General features: G+C 36.9%; 1 protein-coding gene across 2 annotated transcripts in view; it reads right to left on the bottom strand.

Annotated features, from left to right (window-relative positions):
• Positions 1-1,738: 1,738 nt before the first annotated feature.
• Positions 1,739-16,905, bottom strand: part of prex2 (phosphatidylinositol-3,4,5-trisphosphate-dependent Rac exchange factor 2) — a 400,722-nt gene continuing 385,555 nt past the window's right edge. For both annotated transcript variants that reach the window (XM_073041067.1, XM_073041077.1), the window contains one exon: positions 1,739-4,502. In XM_073041067.1, coding sequence (XP_072897168.1) covers positions 4,460-4,502 — 43 coding nt within the window. In that variant the 3' untranslated portion in view covers positions 1,739-4,459. The remainder of the gene's footprint in view (positions 4,503-16,905) is intronic.

Genomic DNA, 16,905 nt, shown 5'->3' on the forward strand with positions numbered 1-16,905 from the left:
AAATGTAAAGAAAATGTAACAGCTTTGCTTTAAACACTGTGTTCCATTCCTGCATTAAGTGTTTAATATATAAGTATGATTAAATAGTCAGTATAATTTAACAATATATCACAGCATACTGTAATTATGTATTTACAGAGAAAGGTATTCTTTTTAAAGGCATACAAACATCAGTTTATAACTTTAACAGGGAAAAGACTAAATGTAACATACATAGAACTAACATGCATCATAGTACATCGCTAGTGATAAGTCATTACAGAAATTCAAAGCCCTCAGTCTTACAGTCACAGTCAATACACTTAGAAACATTCATTATTTCCAGAATAAGCTTTCTCGATGGCTTTATTCAAATAATGTACCATTGCATCAATGGAAGTTAAATAGTTCAAAATCTCAAAGTCTAATTTGGATCTTTTGAAATCATCATACTTTATGTAATATTAAAGCATTTAAAAAACATGAAAGGAAATTGGATTCTATATTTTTACCCTCCATTCTGAAGAATATTTCATTTAACAAAGAGAATAATGTAGTTATCAGAGAACAACTAAATTCTTACTTATAATTTAATTTATAATAATGAAAGAGAAACAATTCTGCTATGTAAAGTTGATTATTTTTGCATTGTTATTGAAGATCACGAAGATTTCATTCGAAGTCCACAAAAATACACCTTCACAAAAACTTCCTCCCCACTACATTTAGATTTCCTATTTTCATTGCAATAATCCCTCAGCACCGTCACTACAGAAAATATAGAGAAAATATTAGATACTGCAATCTCAACATTTCTGGTAAATCTATCAAAATGATATTGGTTTATATTAAGTATACTCTGTGTTTCGTCTCTGAGCCACGTGGAATATGACTGACCCAGGTTCTATTAGTAGTGAATTGAATTTTATAATGAAGGTGTGACATCATTTGCTTCTTTTACCTTTTGCCATCTTGATTAAGATTTGATTCAGAATGTGTGTATAGTAAAGTCTTGTGTCAGGCAAATTCTACACCAGGAACTAATATGACTGTATTTTTCTAATGTCTGTTCCCCAATGCTATCTTCCAATCCTATTTCTACAAGTTAGTGCAAGATTAAAATACTTAAAATATGAACCATATATATTGATACTAATCAGCAGAATATTTATATAAGATCAAGTTTATCAGTTTCTTTAACACACATTTTAAAGTATGTAAGTTCGGCATACTTAACTTCATAAACAATGTCATTAAATGTACTTAGAAAGAAATATTCCTGTAAAGTAATGGAAGTAATTATCTGCTACCTCATCCAGTGGGAAACTGACAGGAAACCAACTGCAGCCCGCTGCCAGAAGGCAAAATCAAATAGTGCGTAAAACAGGTCCTAAATCAGTGGCATCTATTTCCTGCCAACTATGTAAAGCTAAAATTAGATTAAATGATTTCACAAATTCTAAAAATCAAAGACAGTGCTCTATTATACAATAGCTTTAGAGCGAACAACTGGTTCCTAAACATGATGCAACTTGTGCAATGGTCAGTCACTTCTCCTACAGGAAACTAGGTTAGGGCAAGTGCTAACCCAGGACACAACATTGATACTTCAGACAACACACACAAAATGCTGGTGGAACACAGCAGGCCAGGCAGCATCTATAAGGAGAAGCACTGTTGACGTTTCGGGCCGAGACCCTTCATCAGGACAGGCCCGAAACATCGACAGTGCTTCTCCTTATAGATGCTGCCTGGCCTGCTGCGTTCCACCAGCATTTTGCGTGTGTTGTTTGAATTTCCAGCATCTGCAGATTTCCTCAGGATTGATACTTCAGGTTCTGTTCTACCATTCTGACTCTAACATTCATAGTTAATGTGCTAGGCATTGATGTAATATTGAATGCTTAATTAAGTGCCCCTATTAATGTACTGTATATATTTGTAGGTAGCAGCAGTTTCTGGAAACAGCTTATCAGGTACCTGGCTCTAAGGAGCAATGATAGCCCTTGGAAATGTGAATTTCATCCTCAGGGAAATAAAATACATTTTTTCTAGCAATAGGATTTCACCCATTTTTGATGCACCAAATGTATCATAAGATGTCATAGAAAGAAAAGGAAATATACCACATTGTTGCTTTAAAAATTATGATTTCCACCTTTCAGAAGTATTAAATTGTGATTAATTAAGCAGCTTAGTAGATACAATCGTATGGGCAGCAAGGCAGTGCTATTGTATTCTCTTTGACAGCAACATGGATATCATGAGGGAAAAGGCAGGGGATGGGATAAACAGTGCTCGGGCCTGTAGATTGAGATTGCACTGTACGACAATCCTACCTTTGTCCACGGCCAGTGACCGGCCGATCTCCCTCTCTACCAGACATGTGTGACTTCAAGTTGAAACAGGGGACACAAATCTAGATATCTGTGACCTAAAGCCATCCATGCTTTGGTCTGCTTCAATAATGAGATTTTTAATATACTGAAATGACTGGGGTGGGTGAGGTTTATGAAACACAAAGCAATGACCTTTCAGGGACACATCAATTCAGTAACTGCTGATACAGTGTATTTGTTTCATTGAAAGCTGAAAGCCAATGTTGTACACTGCAACCTCTGATTCGGTTTCTGTTGGCAAGTGTAGTGTTTAGTGTTCATTGGTAATGACAAAATATAGTGGGGAAATAACACCTGTGCTAGTGTGAATCACAAGAATTGCCCTTCCAGTTTTCTGATGGGCAGGAATTCAACAGGAGATAGGCCCAAAAACCTCAAACCCCCATCTAGAAACAATTATTTTGCATGATTTGGACATATAGAAAATAAACAGGGATAAATAGATCGAATGAATTTTGTTTCCCTATTGTATCTTTATTGGTTAGAAAGCACAAAGTAAATGTAATTGGGGAAAGTTATTGCCATGTGATGTATGCAATCAATATAAGAACACCTATTTTTAACTTGATAAAAGACTCGTGAAACAAAAAAGGTGGTTTTACATTTGCTTAGAAAAAAAAGGGTATTGGTAACAAATGGGAGTCATAGAATTGTTGATTGTTTTTAGAGTGTGGAGGGAGGCTATTCAGATCATTACAGTATTGCTTGAATGGGACATAAGCAACTAGACCTTGTAGAAACATATCACAAACCCAGATGATGAGCAAAGTGAAATGATTCTCTTCCATAAACTTTGAATGTTTGATTATCTATCCATGAACACTATGGTAAAACTCAAATATTTGAAAGTCATAGTTTTTCAAGTAACCAGTTATCTGGATACAACTATTTATTATTTAAGATTAGAACTATGCCTCGCTACTTTCAATATGATTGTCCATTTCACTGTACAGTATAACTACTTAAAAGCAAGCATAAATTGTTACATTTAAATTGGCCAATAGAAGAGAATAAGGCTATATTTTAAAAACCCCGCAAGCGAGAATAAGACCTTGAAGTTATTTTTGCGCATTAGTAAGTAAAAGTCTTAGTCCTGAGAGAATGTCACCTGATATTATTCCTAATTATACAAATGCAAATGTATTTTGCATCAGTCTCTATCAAATAGAAAGGCAGAAAAAGTTTATATTTTGTGCATTTAAATATTGTTTGCGTGAAGAATGGAATATTTGTTCGTGTTCTGCATTTACAATATACAGTATGCAATATAGTTAATTTTCTGCAAAAGCGAAACTGCATCACCTTCCCTTCTTGCTAAATGAAGGAAGACAGACGCTGCTTCAAGACCCCTCCTTTCCTACTTCACAATACAAATATGCCACAGAGGATTCTACACTCAAGAGAAAAAACAGGGCAGTGATCTTTCACTACATTAAACTAAACAAATTGGGTTGGGTCTGAGACTAAGTTTATAACATAATCTCAGCCTTGAGGTGATAAAAAGAAACTATGGCTGTGCTACCTAAAGCATCAGAATCCCCTTGCAATATTGCAGTCTTTTCACGTACTCTCTATTATCTGTAAAGAGCTTCAGACAACAATGACTGCTGTGCATTTGTTAATGTTCTTATGCTTGAAAAGAGCTGGTTATAATATAATCCTAAATAGCGAACCTGTTTAAATATACAAAACTTTATCAACAAATTATTGCTTAATACTTTAAAGGTAAAGTTAAAAGATTGTAAAAACTACAAACTGATTAGAGCTTCTTAATTTGATAGATAATGAAACCTATTTATGCTTAATAAATTTACAATAAGCAATAATTAGCTTCACGGTTTGAAAAAGGAATTTACTAAACAACCACCCTAATTTGCGTCTGTTCAATGTGGCAAAGAAAAGCATTTATTCCAGTTTGAATGGCTGAGGTTTATCTTAGAAAATGCAGCACAATTCACCAGGACTTCCCAGCAATATCTTGTTTGAAAGCCAGGAGTATTCTACTATTTACAGTGCAAACCCTCTGAGTTGTAGTTGAAGAAGCAATGCCCAGATATCTTCAAGTTTTGAAGCAGGTGTCTTCAAGCATCACCATCAGAGGGTGGTTGACACAGTTTGTATAATCTAGTGGAAACAGATGACAGTCATTACATATTGAATGGGCTGAAAGCATCATTAGTTATAAAGTTTATTAAACATTCACTATAGAGCACTGGATTAAGGTGAACCATCACTGTGTCACAGGAAGGCCTGCAATAATATGTATTGTACATTACAGTTCACTTTATTCTAGTGCACACTCCATTGTAAACTTTACTAAAACACATTCTACTAAACATCAAGAACACTAGAATATAGGAACAGGAGTAGGGACCCCAGGCCCAACAAGCATGCCTTTTCATTCAATATGATCATAGCTGATTAATGCTGACCTCTGTGCCATTCTTCATTAGCGTCAATTCCTAAATCTTTCCAATATATCTTCTCCAGCTTGAAGACATCTAATGACCTGGCCTCCACCATCCATAGGGGCAGAGATAAACTACTACCTGAGAGAAGAAATTTCTATGCATCCCAGATTAAAGTGCCTGTTCTCTTGTTTTGTAGCTATGTCCTCCTGCTTGTGATTCTCCTCCTACTGACATCTACTCGTCAAATCTCCTTGAGGTTTTATTGTGTTTTAATAAGATTGCCCCTCAAAATCTTCAGGCTCTTAAATTACACCCCTTGCTTGCCTTCTTAGCCACTTGCTGGACCTGCCTGCTAATGTTTTGCTATTCATGCTGTTGAACAATGCTCATCTCTTTCATTCACATGAACATCCAAATATCGGTGAACTTCAGGATTCTGCCATACCTCTCGAACAATACTCTGCTTTTCTATTCTTACAATTTTCTACCCTTATCCTGAACCTATCTGTGCCACTTTACTGAGGCTTTACATGCCCCTCAGAACTTGCTTTCTGGCCTATCTTTGTATCATCAGCACATCTGCCTGCAATATACTCAACTCCTTCATCTAATTCATTAATACACATTGCAAATATTTAAGGGTCTTGCTCTTGATTTCTGAGAGGCCTCACTTGCCAACTAGCTTTGGCAGCTTGCCAAAACCAGAATGATCCATTAATCCTAATATACTATTGTCATGGGGTAAAGGAACTAAAAACTGAAATCTGGACAGATCAAGGCAACCACAGAAATAGAAAGTGGTAAACCTCAGTTCATCAACCTAAAACAAATGAACCTGTTTCACTTTAAATAAATGGTGTATGATGTGTGGGACAATACCATCATTCCCTACCTTAATTTCAGATATCAGGCATTTGCAGTACACTTTTGTTCGCTTTTAAAATGTTATTCCAGAATGATATACTTTTGTTTTCAAATGCTCTCTATACAGTTTCTGTTTTTCCTTTTGTACTTATCATTAACATAACAATGCTAAAATAATTCACTACTGACTGACAAAGAATGTCCATATGTGTGTTGAGAAATGTCATTTTGTGCAAAAAACAGAGGAGACAGAAAAATGCACAAAGGAAGAACATGAGGCCATTTCATGGGCACTTCCCAGTTAATTACACTGCTACATTGTTTTTCCCAAATTAGTTATGTTAATTTAACAATGCATTTTTACATTTTTTTATCAAATACATATGTTCTTAAAGTAAGTCATGCCTGCAATTGCAATGTACTGTACATATGAATCCATTAATAAGGAAAGCCCAAATAATAATAGAAGAAGAAATTTAAAACATGATATGGATCCAACTGTTTGTGGAGCATGCGAAGATTTTATTGATGGTCATTTCCACACTTCCTGACTCCTTCATCTTCATGGAATCCACACTGCTAGACATTTTCAGCAGATACCACTGGACCGTGGGATGGAGCAGGAATGAGCCACATTCAGCTCTTTGACTCATCGCCTCTATTTAATGCAATCATGGATGATTGGAGCAAAAGGCCGTAAAACATAGGAACAGAATAAGGCCATTTGGTCCATCAAGTCTGTTCTGTCATTCCATCATGGCTGATTTATTATTCTTTTCTCCCCATAACCTTTGACGGGTTGTCAAGAACAACTCAGTTTCTACTTTAAATATAGTCAATGAACTAATGTCTACAGCCATCCATGAAAAATGAAATCCACAGATTCACCACCTGCTGGCTAAAGAAATTCCTCCTCATCCCTGTTCTAAATGGATCCCTTTTTAATGCTGTGCACTCTGGTCACCCACTATAGGAAACATCCTCTCCCCTATTTAGGTCTTTTAATATTCAATAGGTTTTAATGAGATCACCCTCATTCTACTGAACTCCAGTGAGTATTGGTCCAGAACCATCAAACATTCCTCATACATTAACCCTATCTTTCCTGGAATCATTCTCGTGAACATTCTCTGGTCCCTTTCCAATTTCATCATAACTTTTCTGAGATAAGGGGTCTATAACTGTTAGTGGTACTCAAAGTGTGGTCTGACCAATGTTTTATAAAGCCTCAGCATCACATCCTTGTTCTTATATTCTAGTCCTCTCAAAATGAATGTTACCATTGCAATGGCCTTCCTTGACACTGACTTTATCTACAAGTTAACCTTTTGGGAATCCTGCATAAGGACTCCAAAAGTCCCTTTGCATATTTGACTTTTGAATTTTCTCCCCATTTAGAAAATGCCAAACCAAAGTGCATAACCATTCACCTTCCTGACACTATGTTCCATCTGCTACTTCTTTGCCAAATCGCCCAATCTGTCTAAGTCCCTCTTCAGACTGCCAGCTTCCTCAACAGTACCTGCCCACCACCTATCTTCATATTGTCCACAAATTTGGTGACTGTTACGTACCCGTGACACGTGACAGTGGTACCCTTGTCACGTGACTGGGGTTGAAGTTATACTGGACATGAGGTAATGGTGGAGTGATGTCATTTTCCCGCCAGTAGAGGTCATGTGACAGGTTTTTTCTACAGGGTATAAAAGGGAGACCCACCCTGTCAGGTGGGGCAGTTCGTGGCTGGATTTGCCAAGATGACTTCATGTTACTGTGTGATTTAATGTGATGACGCAGTTTAGTTAAAAATGAAGTTTTATATAATGCCTAAAGTTTAAAAGGTCAGAGCCAACGGTTTCTTTGCTAATGGAGAGTGAAGAGAAGAATCGATTTTCGATGGATTGACTTCGACCTTGTGTGATCCTCATTCGGAAGGATTTCGTTTACTATTCTCATGATAGTCTCTGCTGGAAAAAGCGGGAGATTGAGAATATTGTGGAAGGAAGGTCAGTCACTTTAAGCTGTTATATTTAATAAAATTCGACGTGGGAGTTCGTCGCTGGGAATCGAAGGACATCGACGTGGAAGAGAATTTACATCGTTTTAAAAAGTCTCTCCTTTTAAAAGTACCGTGAGCTTTTGAACTGTCGGCATATCGTTTTAAAGTCTGTTTTCTTTCGGCATACCGTTTTAACGAACTGAGTTCTTTTCAATACCGCTTTAAAGACTGTTTGGGACTGCAACGCTATTAAGGACTGTTTGAGCAGCTGAGCTCGGATCATTGTTTGGGTTTGTTTACATTTGAAGGGGGTTTGTTATCAGTGTTTAATAAACGTGTTATTTGTTATAAAACCCTTCGTCTAACTCATCTATAATTATTGTTGCCTGAATACGTAACATTAATTATGGGGGCTACGTTCGGGATTGAATTATTTGAGTTTAAAAAGTTTTTTGAATTTTGAATCGGTGTTTTGGTAACGGGGATTGCTCGGTTTTTTTTGTTTGATTGGCTTGTGAGTGGTATTCGGCAACGATGAATATTGATGAGTTTCTGGATTCGCCAGTCGCGGATTTGTTAGCGAAGGCGAAAAAAACTGAAGTCTCTGAACTTGCTAATCGGTTGCATCTTAAAGGGATTTTGCCAACTACATCAAAAGCTGTAATACAGAGAAAGATCGCATCACATTTTGTGGCTTCGGGTCATTTTGAAGCATCGATTTTAGAATCGTTTCCAATAAGTAATCTGGAGATGCAGTTGCAAATTGAACAAATGAGGTTGGAACAAAGTAAAGCAGAGTTAGAGAGGTGTAAATTGGAATCTGAGCAGAAGAAAAGAGAATTTGAATATGCAATGGTGAATTTAAGGTCTGAGAATCAGTCTTCTGATTCTAGAAAACCGTTTGTTGCTAGCCAAGAAATTAAATTGGTCCCTCCATTTAGTGAAACAGAAGTGGAGAGATATTTTCAACATTTTGAAACTATTGCTCGGATGTCAGAGTGGCCGAAAGATAAATGGTCAGTGTTATTACAGAGTGTAATCAAAGGCAAGGCACGACACGTTTACACAGCTTTAACTGCTGCGCAAGCATTAGATTATGATATTGTGAAAGAAAATATTCTCAAATCGTATGAGTTGGTCCCAGAAGCTTATAGGGAAAGATTCAGGAGTTTGAAAAAGTCTGTGGAAAAGACTTATGTGGAATTTGCCTATGATAAAGCTATGTGTTTTGAGAGATGGGTTTCTTCTCAAAATGTAAATGGGGACTATGAGACATTGAGAGAGCTGATTTTAATGGAGGAATTTAAAAGAAGCATTCCTGTTGAAGTAAGGACCTACTTAAATGAGAGGGATACTGATAAATTGCAGGACTGTGCTAGATTAGCTGATGAGTATGTTTTAATCCATAAGAATAAATTTCCTCAGGGTAGAATTTTTAAGAGGAAAAATAATATGGAGACTCAAGGTAAATTAGAAATTAAATCAGAGGTTAATGAGAGAGGTAAGGAGGAAGGAAAACCTGTGAAGGAAAGACAGTTTGGTTGTATTTGTAACTATTGTAAGAAGCCTGGCCATGTAATAGCTAACTGTTTCAAATTGAAAAAGAAAGAGAAGGAAGCAGTTCCAGATGCTTGTGTGCAACATACTGAAGCACCTGTAAAGTTACAGGGTTTGGTAAACACAAATGAGGATTTGTTAGAGTCTGACAAAGTTAGAAAGGGATATGATCATTTTATAACTGAAGGGTTTGTATCCTTGAAAGAAGGATCTACTCTGGTGCCAATAAAGATTCTTAGGGATACTGGAGCTTCTCAATCACTGATGTTAGATAGTGTGTTGAAGTTTAATGAAGAGAGTGATACTGGTGAGGTAAATTACATAAGAGGTGTTGGAAGTGATTTTATGCCTGTACGTTTACATGAAGTAAATTTGAAGTCAGGGTTAGTTACAGGATTTGTTAAGGTAGGATTACAGCATAGCTTACCTGTGAAGGGTATTTCTTTATTGTTAGGTAATGACTTGGCAGGTGGACAAGTTTTTCCTGAAGTGCATTTGACAATGGAATCAGAGGAACCAGAGGTGAATTCTAACACAGATTCTTCTTGTGTTGTGACTAGAGCTATGGCTAAAAAGATTGATGTGCAGAATGAGGTTGTTACTCATGACTGTTCAACTCAGGATTTGAGTTTTGAGGATGTGTCAGAAACTTTCTTACCTTCGTTGTTTGAACAAGATTCTGGGAGTAAGTCTGACTATGAAGATTTATCTCTGTCTCGGAAGGAGATGATAGCAGAGCAGAATAGAGATCCTGAGATTGTAAAATTAAGGGAACAAGCTTTACTAGGTAGTGAAATTGAGAAGGTGTCAGTAGGATATTACTTGGAAAAAGGAGTGTTGATGAGGAAGTGGAGGTCGCCTACAATTCCTGCAAGTGAGGAATGGAATGTTGTTTACCAGGTGGTTGTTCCTAAAGTTTATCGGAATGAGATTTTGACTTTAGCTCATAGTGTGCCTTTAGGTGGACATCAAGGGGTAAGGAAAATTGTGGACAAGATTTTAAAACATTTTTACTGGCCTGGTCTAAGAAAAGATGTGGCGATGTTTTGTAAAACGTGCCATACTTGTCAAATTGTGGGTAAACCAAATCAGGTTACACCAGTAGCTCCATTACAACCTATTCCAGCATTTGGTGAACCGTTTTCTAAAGTTATTGTCGATTGTGTTGGTCCATTACCAAAGACAAAAACTGGTTATCAGTATTTGTTGACTATCATGTGTACTTCGTCTAGGTTTCCAGAGGCAGTACCACTTAGGAATATAAAAGCTAAAACTGTGACGAAGGCTCTTATAAAATTCTTTACTTATTTTGGATTGCCTAAGGAAATACAAACTGATCAAGGTAGTAATTTTATGTCTGGATTGTTTCAACAGATAGTTTATAAATTGGGAGCTAAGCAAATTACTTCGTCTGCATACCATCCAGAATCGCAAGGTGCTTTGGAGAGGTTTCATTCTACTCTCAAGAATATGATTAGGACATATTGTGTGGAGAATGAAAGTGACTGGGATGAGAGTATAAGCTTACTTTTATTTGCAGTAAGGGAATCGGTACAGGAATCTTTAGGGTTTAGTCCATTTGAACTCGTGTTTGGACATAGAGTTAGAGGACCTTTAGCTTTATTGAAGGAACAGTGGATTAGTAAGGAAGTGCATACTAATTTGTTGGACTATGTTTTGAAATTTAAGGACAGGTTACATAAAGCTTGTAGCTTAGCCAAGGAAAATTTGAAGTTGGCTCAGGAGAAAATGAAGACTTGGTATGATAAGGAAGCTAGGATGAGGATGTTTAAGCCTGGAGATAAGGTGTTGGTTCTTTTCCCAGTGCAGACAAATCCTTTACAAGCTAGATTTCATGGACCTTATGAAATTGTGTCTAGAGTTAATGATGTGGATTATGTAATAAAAACTCCAGATCGTAGAAGGTCAACACAACTTTGCCACATAAATATGATTAAACCATATTTTGAGAAACAATCTGATACTGTGACTGTTGTGGTTAGTGAGAATGAGTTTGATTTAACTGGGAACATGATAGATGATTCATCTGACTTTCATTCTAAATCTAACATTGTTTCTGTTAGGTTACCTAATTCGATTATTTTGGAAAATATGGATGAGAAATTAGCACATTTACAGCTAGAGCAGAAACAACAGATGAAGGAATTGATTTTTAAGTATAAGGATTTGTTTCCAGATGTTCCGAGAAGGACTACTATAGCTTCACATGATGTAGATGTTGGAGATGCCAAACCTATTAAACAACATCCATATAGAATGAACATGGAAAAATGTGAACTTGCTGAGAAAGAAATTGAATACATGTTAGAGAATGATATTATTAGACATTCTAACTCGAATTGGAGTTCGCCATGTGTAATGGTGCCAAAACCTGATGGTAGTATTAGGTTTTGTACGGACTATAGGAAGGTGAATGCTGTAACGAAAACAGATGCATATCCAATTCCTAGAGTAGATGATTGTGTAGATAAGGTTGGAAAAGCAAAGTTCCTTACAAAGATTGATTTATTGAAAGGGTATTGGTGTGTTCCATTAACGGACAGAGGTAGAGAGATTTCTGCATTTGTAACTCCATCTGGGTTATATGAGTATAATGTTCTTCCATTTGGGATGAAGAATGCCCCAGGTACTTTTCAGAGGATGATTAATTCTGTGATTCAGGGATTGAAAGATACTGATGCTTATATTGATGATTTAGTGACAGGAAATGATACTTGGGAAGCACACATTATTGCGGTGGAGAAATTGTTTGAAAAGCTTTCAAAAGCTAACTTGACTATTAATTTAGCCAAGAGTGAATTTGGACATGCTACTGTGACTTACCTTGGTTATGTTGTAGGTCAAGGTAAGGTAGCTCCTGTTCAGGCAAAAGTTCAGGCAATTTTGGAAATTCCCACTCCGACGGGGGAAAAAACTCTCAGAAGGTTTTTGGGAATGGTAGGATATTATCGAAAATTTTGTAAGAATTTTGCTAATGTTGCCTTTCCATTAACTAATCTTCTGCAGAAGAATGTAAAGTTTGTATGGACAGTGTTTTGTCAGGAAGCATTTGAAAAATTGAAAACAATGATATGTGAACAACCTGTGCTTAAGGCACCTGACTTTGAAAAACCTTTTTCATTAGCTGTGGATGCTAGTGATGAAGCTGCGGGAGCAGTATTGATGCAGAGGAATGAGGGTGATGAGGTTGATCATCCAGTAGCTTACTTTTCTAAGAAATTTAATAAGCATCAAAGAAACTATTCAACAATAGAGAAAGAATTGTTATCTCTTGTTTTAGCTTTGGAATATTTTGAGGTATATGTTGGTACAACTCAAAAACCACTTAATGTTTACACTGATCATAATCCGTTAGTTTTTCTGAGTAAGATGAAAAACAAAAACAGAAGATTGTTAAATTGGAGTTTGATGTTACAAGAGTACAATATTGTGATAACTCATATTAAAGGTAAAGATAATGTGGTTGCTGATTGTCTATCTCGATGTTGAATGTACAATGTTTTTTTTTTGGAGTGGTTTTTTTTATTGTAACACTCCTACTGTATTGTATATTGTGTATGTTATATAATTTATACATTTGTTTTTCTTGTAAGTAATTGTTAAAATTTTTGTTCTTGACAGACCAAAAATGTTTTTTTTTGGAGGGAGGTGTTACGTACCCGTGACACGTGACAGTGGTACCCTTGTCACGTGACTGGGGTTGAAGTTATACTGGACATGAGGTAATGGTGGAGTGATGTCATTTTCCCGCCAGTAGAGGTCATGTGACAGGTTTTTTCTACAGGGTATAAAAGGGAGACCCACCCTGTCAGGTGGGGCAGTTCCTGGCTGGATTTGCCAAGATGACTTCATGTTACTGTGTGATTTAATGTGATGACGCAGTTTAGTTAAAAATGAAGTTTTATATAATGCCTAAAGTTTAAAAGGTCAGAGCCAACGGTTTCTTTGCTAATGGAGAGTGAAGAGAAGAATCGATTTTCGATGGATTGACTTCGACCTTGTGTGATCCTCATTCGGAAGGATTTCGTTTACTATTCTCATGATAGTCTCTGCTGGAAAAAGCGGGAGATTGAGAATATTGTGGAAGGAAGGTCAGTCACTTTAAGCTGTTATATTTAATAAAATTCGACGTGGGAGTTCGACACTGGGAATCGAAGGACATCGACGTGGAAGAGAATTTACATCGTTTTAAAAAGTCTCTCCTTTTAAAAGTACCGTGAGCTTTTGAACTGTCGGCATATCGTTTTAAAGTCTGTTTTCTTTCGGCATACCGTTTTAACGAACTGAGTTCTTTTCAATACCGCTTTAAAGACTGTTTGGGACTGCAACGCTATTAAGGACTGTTTGAGCAGCTGAGCTCGGATCATTGTTTGGGTTTGTTTACATTTGAAGGGGGTTTGTTATCAGTGTTTAATAAACGTGTTATTTGTTATAAAACCCTTCGTCTAACTCATCTATAATTATTGTTGCCTGAATACGTAACATAATAAAGCCATCAACTTCATCATCCAAATTATTAATACATGGCATGAAAAGTGGTAGTACCAACTCATGCAGAACACCACAAATCAGTGGCAGCCAATCAGAAGAGGCTCCTTTATTCCCACTCTTTGCCTCCTGCCAGTCAGCCAATCTCCTATCCATGCTGGTATCTTTCCTGTAATATCATCTGCTCTTATCCCCCTCCCTTCTTAAGGAGTGAGATGACATTTGAACCATTCCAGAGTCTAGTGATTCTAAAGATCATTACTACTGCCTCCAAAATCTCTTCAGCTAGGTCTTTCAGAACCCTAGGGTGTATTCCATCTTGTCCAGGTAACAGTATCTACCTTCAGACCTTTCAGCTTCACAAGCTCTTCTGCTTAGTAATAGCAGCTACATTGACTTCTGTCCCCTGACACTCTTGAACTTCTGGCATACTACCAGTGTCTTTTTCAGTGAAGACTGATGCAAAATATTCATTAAGTTCATCTGCCATTTCTTTATCCTTCATTACTGTCACTTCAGCATCATTTCCCAGCAGTCCAATATCCACTCTCACCTCTTTTACTCTTTTTATATCTGAAAAAAAATTAGTATCCTCTTATATATTATTGGATAGTTTACCTTCATTATTTCATCTTTTCTCTCCTAAATGGCATCATGACTAATTAATACCATATCTCAATATCACATTTATATCCCTTGATAACTTCCATGTCTATAAAATACACAAAACCCTTCTGCACCAGTAAATCCCATAAGTTCTCAACACTCTGAGTGAGGAACTTTCTGAAGTAATACATTCAAACACTAGTGCAGGTTAGGCAGCATCTATGTAAAGGAATAAACAGGCAATGTTTTGGACCAAGACCCTTCTTCAGGACTGATGATGAAGCCAGGGAAAAAGTAGGGCCCATTAGTCATGCAAGATACAATCTGTGCATGGAGTCAGAGAATGTAGGTAAGATCTAAAATTAATATTTTTCATTTGTCTTCCTTAAGGAGAAGGATATTATTTGGAGAATTCTGTGAGGGTAGCAGTGAAATACTTAAACATTTATCATGAAAATGGAGTTTTAGTGGAATTAAAAGTGGGCAAAATCCCAGGGCCTGTCTACTCCAGGCTGCTCTGCAAGGCAAGGAAGGAGAATACTGGGCCCTACAATGGATTTTTCAGTTTTCACCTGTCACAGGTGAGGTGCCAGATCACTGGAAGGAAACAAATGTGGTACTGTTATTCAACAGTGGCACCAGGGTTAACAAACCATATGCTGGAGGAACTCAACTGCTCAGGCAGCATTTGTGGAGGTGAGTCTCTTCATCTGGACTAAAGGGTAGAAGGGAGATAGTCCATTTAGAGAGAGTGTTAAGCCATCTATTTATAGGTCAGTGAACCAAAGTTAGTAGAAAACAATTGAGAAACAGGATTAATGAACACCTGGAAAGGCAGGGATTAATCAAAGATAGTTTGCTTTTGTTAGGGGAATAATCTGTCTCACCAAGCTTATTGAATTATTTGAGGGCAGTTTGCTGTTGTAGTTTACATGGACTTCAGTAAGGCTTTTGACAAAGTCCCATATTTGAAACTTACCAAAAGGTTAGAGCCAGTGAGATCTAAGGTGAGATGGCAGAAATTGAGAAAGTTTTCCCCCTGGCAGAGGTGTCCAACTTTGAAGGCATAGGTTGAGGGTGAGGGGATATTTAAGGAAGATTTTTTTCACCAGTGGGGTGGTTGGAATCTTGAATTCATTGCCTGGGTGGGTGAAGGAAGTAGAAGTACTGAAAAAGAAACACTTGTCTGGGGATCTTAAATAACTTCTCTTTGGATCTGATGCTATTCTTATCCTGTTTTGCTTTCCACCATTGAACTATTTCCCCTTCAGTATTTGTTATACCAGACTGACGTACCCCACATGATAACATTAATAACTAACCCTTTCTCATCGCACAATATTCCATCTAAAAGAGCCTGTTCTCCAGTTCATTGTTTGACGCGCTGGTTCAAAAAGCTGTCAGGTACTCACTTCAGGAATTCTGACTCCTTAGTAATATAGCTAAGCTGGTTAAAATCATCCACGATTACTGTAGTACCTCTAATGCATAAGCAGTGGATTCCAGATAACTGGGCCATCAGTTAATTAGGATAGCCATTTATTTGGAACAACTTTTAAAGACCATAAAGTAATTGAGGAAATAGCCAAGATTCCTTTCATTTATTTGGGACACTATGCTGCTTAATTGGGACAGGAAACTGTTGTCAAAGTTCCTAACTACCTCTTATGTAGCTGTTAAACACTACATCATGCTTAGAGCAAACTGTTTTATAATAGCATTTTACTATTTTCATTTTGTTTTATACCCATTTCTCTTGACTGGATTTATTCAGTAATGTACTCTTTTGTTATCCTGACATCTTACTTTGCAGGTATGATCATAACATATAAATGATTGATTCCCTGAATGTGTTGCTACAATGCCATGGTATTCTCTGGTGAGTGGTATCATGTTTAAGGAATTCTGACCTTGCTCAGCGGATTTCTACTCTGCAGGACAATGGTTGATAACATGAATGCTCTGGATTGATCTTTAGTATTTGTGACTGCTCTTTGCCATTTTAGCCAAATCACATTAATTAGATCGCCATGCATTGGTAGGAACATACATTGAAAGCAAACATTTATTGACAAAAATTCCTTATGGAACTCTCAGATGAGGACCCTTTTTCCGCCATTGAGTACCATAAAATGGTACGTTGGTACAGTGGGAAGAACTGAAAAAACTGCAGTGGTACAAGCAACACACATCCAAATGGCAATCAACAATGTTCACAGCAATCGAACGTCATCTATGGTGTGTTAAGCCTTTCTCTACTCGAGTTCACTTTTGATAAATGTTCTCTCACCTATTCGAATAATATTGAAAGATATTTCATCCCATCATGCAAAAAACACCTGCTTAAGCATGCCGTGAGAAACCTCAAGACCTTTCTTAAAGCAAATTTTAAAATAAACAACAGTAAATTGAAGGATTTGCAGAAAGAGTTATTTTCTTTCATGAACTAGATGAACCCAAGGACATAATTTGTATTATCTGCTTTCTCTACAGAGACTCTATGTATGTCTGCAGAAATGCTAAAGAGTAAAATCCTTTCTAGTTATTGATGAGCTCAGAGCATTGCCCCATAAAAACAATC

This window comes from Hemitrygon akajei, chromosome 1, assembly GCF_048418815.1.
Source record: "Hemitrygon akajei chromosome 1, sHemAka1.3, whole genome shotgun sequence".
NCBI lineage: Eukaryota > Metazoa > Chordata > Chondrichthyes > Myliobatiformes > Dasyatidae > Hemitrygon > Hemitrygon akajei.